The sequence below is a fragment of the Dictyostelium purpureum genome (assembly GCF_000190715.1).
Source record: "Dictyostelium purpureum unplaced genomic scaffold DICPUscaffold_760, whole genome shotgun sequence".
Classification (NCBI taxonomy): domain Eukaryota; phylum Evosea; class Eumycetozoa; order Dictyosteliales; family Dictyosteliaceae; genus Dictyostelium; species Dictyostelium purpureum.
This window is the reverse complement of record NW_003520087.1, coordinates 1-4,989: the sequence shown is the minus strand read 5'-3', so window position 1 is coordinate 4,989 and position 4,989 is coordinate 1. Positions and strand designations below refer to the sequence as shown.

Here is a 4,989-nt window from a genome sequence, read left to right as displayed (position 1 = left end):
CGTGCATATTATATACTATTATTATCCTATTCATATGAAAATGGAACCAATTGAAAACCAAGTTTAAGTATTACCTTACTATTTTTATATTCACAATAAAAATTTATTAATTGGATTTGGAAAAAAATAAAATTTAAAAAATTAAAAAAAAAAAAAAAAATGAAAAAATAAAAATAAAAAAATTAAAAAAATTAAAAAAAATTTATTAATAAATAATTACAATTGTGTGTTACAATGAATAAATAATAATAATAATAACAATAATAACAATAATATTTAAAAAATGAATAACCTCAATAAAAACAATGATATTGATATAAATATTGATAGTAGTAGTAATAATACCAATAATAGCAGTAATAATGATTATAATTATAAAGAATTAAAAAAAATAAAAGAAAATAATAAATTCGATTGGGTGTTATTTAAAAGATTTTTAAAGATTATAAAAATTATTTATTTAAAGCCAACCATACCCATTGTATTATTGGTAATTTTATTTGGGTTAGCAGTGGGTTCAACTTATTTATCCAAATATACAGGCATTGTTTTGGCAAATATATATGGATCTTTTTCAACGGGCAATAAAGAGCTATTCCTAAAGTCACTATTTACGGGTATAGGTGCTATAGGTTCATCGGCTTTATTGGATGCCATCATTAAGTTTATAGTCAGTATAATGGCTTGGCGTTGGAGAAAAGTGTTATGTTTGTATATGCAATCGATATATTTTAAAAAATCTCTCTTTTACAAGATAATTGCATTTAATGACAAGATTGACAACCCCGATCAACGTATTACATCAGATATAGATAATTTTACAACCCTATTAGCAACTATTGTATCACAATGCATTACAAGTCCAATGATAGTAATATACTACACCTATTTAACATTCACTACAATCAATTGGTATGCACCGTTAATAGTATATGGTTACTTTTTTTTAGGTTACTTTTTAAACAAGCTCGTAATGTCTCCAATGGTTAGCATTAATTATTTACAAGATAAACTAGAGGGTGATTTTAGATATCTACATCAAAGAATTAGAAACTTTGCTGAATCAATTGCACTACAAGGCATTTTAAAAGAAAATTTCAATGTTTCACAAGAAAACAATATAAACAGTTATAACAATAATAACAATACTAGTAATATAGATTATGATAAAGAATATTTAATAAATAACAATAATAACAGTTTAAAAAATAGAAAAAATAAAAAACAAAATAATTATAATAATAACAAAAATGATATTAATAAAAAATACTTTAATATTGATGGTGAAAAAAATGAAAAAGACTTGGTTGAAGAGGGGCAAGCAAAAGAACAATTTGATAATTTATTAAGAAATAAAAAAAGAGTAATATGTTGGCAATTTGGTTTAAATAGTAAGTAATAGTAGAACCTATCATCATTTTTTATTTTATTAATAATTTTTATTTTTTTTATTTTAAAAGCAACATCAGATTTATTTTCATACCTAAGTCCACTAGTAAACTATTTTATTATTTCACTACCTGTATTCTTTTTAAACACAAAGTCAACTTTACTACCTGCCGAAGTTACTGTTGTAAGTTTAATACTAAATAAAATTAATAAAAATAACAATAATATCATCTAATACTTTTTTTCAAAGCAATCATATAACTGTATTATGTTAGCAAGCGGTTTTAGTCAATATATTTCAGTATCAACAAATATTTCCGATTTATCAGGATATGTTTCGCGTATATCAACAATGATTGAAATTTGCTTCAATATATTAAATGACAAATCTTTGGAAACTGATTTAGTTTCTAGCAGTATCAACAATACAAGTGTATCATCATCATCTATACCACTAGAAAGTAGTAACAATTTTAGTATTAATCATTCCGACAATGATATTAATCAAAGAAAAATTATAATTAACAATGGTGAAAATATTAAATTGGATTACCTTAGCTATTATTCACCAAAAGGAAATAAATTATTCTCTAGTATGTGACATACCATCATTTATAATAAACCAATCAACATACTAATTTTATCATTATATATATTATATAGATATATCATTAATTATTGAAAAAAATCAAAATTTATTAATTATGGGACCAAGTGGGTGTGGCAAATCGTCGTTAATAAGAATCATCAATGGATTGTGGCCATTTTTTACAGGTACTATTGATAAACCCAATAACGATAAAATATTCTTTTTACCACAACAACCCTATTTAATTTTTGGTAGTTTGGAAAGTCAAATACTGTACCCATTTTCAAAGAGTGATTCAAAAAGAATAAATGAAAAAGAAATGAGAAGAATGTTTTCACAGTTTGAATTAGAATATTTATTGGACCGTGAGATGGAAATTAAAAACAATCAAAATATTATTAATGATTTAACACACAATTGGCTCAATCAATTATCAAATGGTGAACAACAACTAATTTCAATTATTAGATTATTTTACCACAGACCACAATTTGCCCTACTAGATGAAAGTACTTCAAGTATACCCCAAAATGTAGAAGAAAAGGTTTATCAAATTGCAAAACAATTAAACATCACAACTATAAGTGTAGGCCATCGTTTATCATTATTAAACTACCATTCACATTTATTAAAATTTAATAAAAACAAAAACTGGTCAATTGAAAAAATAAATAATGATAATCATGACAATAATCAAAATAATAATAATATTTATGACTAATAAAAAAATAAAATATCAATTTAGTGTTTTGATCAAAAATAAAAAAATTTTTTAAAAATAAAATTTATTAAAAAAAAATTTTATTTTTTTTTATTTTTTTTTTTTTTTAGTTTTTTTTTTTTTTCTTTTTTTTCGAATTTATCATTGTCATATTTTATTATTTTTTTTTTTGTAAATAATTATACACATTCATCATTTTTTAAAATAAAATGGTTTTTAAAAAGATTTTAGGTTATTTAACCCCAAAGATGGGTAACAAAAACTATTATAAAGGTAGAGGTGTTCGTGGTGTCGGTCACTCCTCATCAATTGGTAGATTCATTGTCGATCCAAAGAAAACTTTAAATATTTATGTACCAGAAAATTATCAATTAGAAACCCCATCAGGTGTATGAATCAATTAATTTATTAATAGAGGTTAATAGTTTTGATAATCATTAATAATTTTACCACCTTAATAATATAATTAATAACTATAAATAGGAAATAGGAACTAAGACCTATAAATAATAAACAACAACAATAAACAATAGCAATAGCAATAGAAATAGCAATAACAATAACAATAACAATGACAATAAATAATTAATAAAAAAAATACAATATGATTATTAATTTATATTTTTTAAATTATAGTTAAAACCATACGTTTCACGTAATGCTTTCCAATTAACCAAAGAACAAGTTCAAGAAAATAGAGAAAAGAAACATCAAAGAAGAGTCGATACTTTAATGAAAACACAAAAGAATTAAAAAAATATAATATAAATAATATAAAAAAAAAATAAAATAAAATAAAAAAAATTTAAAAAATATTATTTAGTTTTAGAATGTTATTTTAGAAAAAAAAATAAGGAAAAAAGAAAAGTAGATAATTAGAAGTTTTAATATAGAAAATGCGAAATATAGATTTTTATTTTAGAGTTTTTAAAAAAATAATAAATTTATATTATTTTTATTTGTTTTTTTATTTTTTAAAATAATTTAATTTATATTTAAATAATAATTTATTCTATTTATTTTTATTATTATTACTATTATTATTATTATATATTGTTATGTCGTCGATTATTAATAATTATTTATTAATTTGAACACTTTTTAATGCTAATAACCATTCATCCATTGATTTTGAAGAATCACAGCATAAATTCCAGGTTCTTTTTGGGGTTATAATATCCATACCAAAATATTGTGTATTATCTTCTTTAATATTAACATTATTATTTATATTTACATTGCAAGTATTTGGTTTAATTGCAACAACTAACGAGGTGTATAAATCAATTGAGCCTTTATATCTTAAATTTTCAAATGATGTATTTTCATAAAGATTTGATGTCGATGATGATGAGTTTGATGATAAACTTATACTATTTGTATTGTTTATACTATTATTTATATTATTATTATTATTATTATTTGGGTTATTTATATTTATATTATTTGTGCTACCCGATAAATGAGGATTACTGTTTATAGGTGATGAAATATTATTTACAATGATTTGATCGTTTTTACCATTACCATTACAATTATTATTATTTCCATTATTACCATTATTTACGCTATGGTGTGATTTATCTTTATAGTATCTCAATGTTTTTTTCATATCCAATATAAAATATCTTTTTTTCCATGATTTATTTTTAGTGCCTCTTTTTTTCATCCAACCTTGTTTTATTATACCACCTGTTGGTATATTATCATAAAGTGGTTCCTGTTTATTGTTGTTGTTTATATTATTATTATTATTATTATTATTATTATTTTGTTGACTATTTAGTTGGTTATTTAATAATTCTTTATTAACAATTGGTATACTGTTACCAGATAATGAAACTGATGGTCCATTTTGTGGTCTTTTAACTGCTTTAGTCCATGAGGTTGGTGATGATACTGATGGTAAAATACCAGAGGTTGGTGTGGATGAAAGTGGTGGTGATGATGATGGATCTATTAAACTATTATTATTATTGATCGGAATATTATTTACATTACTATTTAATAAATCATCGTGACTAAAATTTTTAACAATATCACTATTATTATTGTTATTATTGATACTACTATTATTATTTATTGATAGTAATGTTGGTGAAGAGGGTGAAGAAGAGTTTGAAGTTGAGGCAGACATTGAGTTGGGTGTGGTTGATAATGGAATGGTAACTACTTTATTGGTTGTACTAATTAAAATTGGAGCAGAAATAAATGTTGAGGAATTATGATCGAATACGATGTTATTTGAAAATGGATTATTTTTAAATCTTTTTCTTCGCTTATACTTTAT

The 4,989-nt window shown here is 22.4% G+C and overlaps 3 protein-coding genes across 3 annotated transcripts; 2 read left to right on the top strand and 1 right to left on the bottom strand.

Moving 5' to 3' along the window:
• Positions 1 to 283: 283 nt before the first annotated feature.
• ABCD1 (uncharacterized protein) lies at positions 284 to 2,699 on the top strand (the record flags this gene model as incomplete). The annotated part of the gene is made up of 4 exons (XM_003295122.1): positions 284 to 1,391; positions 1,461 to 1,573; positions 1,640 to 1,982; positions 2,053 to 2,699. The coding sequence occupies 4 exons, from the start codon at positions 284 to 286 to the stop codon at positions 2,697 to 2,699; spliced, it is 2,211 nt and encodes a 736-aa protein (XP_003295170.1).
• Positions 2,700 to 2,908: 209 nt separating this feature from the next.
• On the top strand, positions 2,909 to 3,452 carry DICPUDRAFT_160364 (uncharacterized protein; the record flags this gene model as incomplete). The annotated part of the gene is made up of 2 exons (XM_003295121.1): positions 2,909 to 3,088; positions 3,336 to 3,452. The coding sequence occupies 2 exons, from the start codon at positions 2,909 to 2,911 to the stop codon at positions 3,450 to 3,452; spliced, it is 297 nt and encodes a 98-aa protein (XP_003295169.1).
• A 325-nt stretch (positions 3,453 to 3,777) lies between these two features.
• Positions 3,778 to 4,983, bottom strand: DICPUDRAFT_160363 (uncharacterized protein; the record flags this gene model as incomplete). Its single annotated transcript, XM_003295120.1, has 1 exon — positions 3,778 to 4,983. A coding segment is annotated over one exon (1,206 nt), but the record flags the coding sequence as incomplete, so codon positions are not given.
• Positions 4,984 to 4,989: the final 6 nt, after the last annotated feature.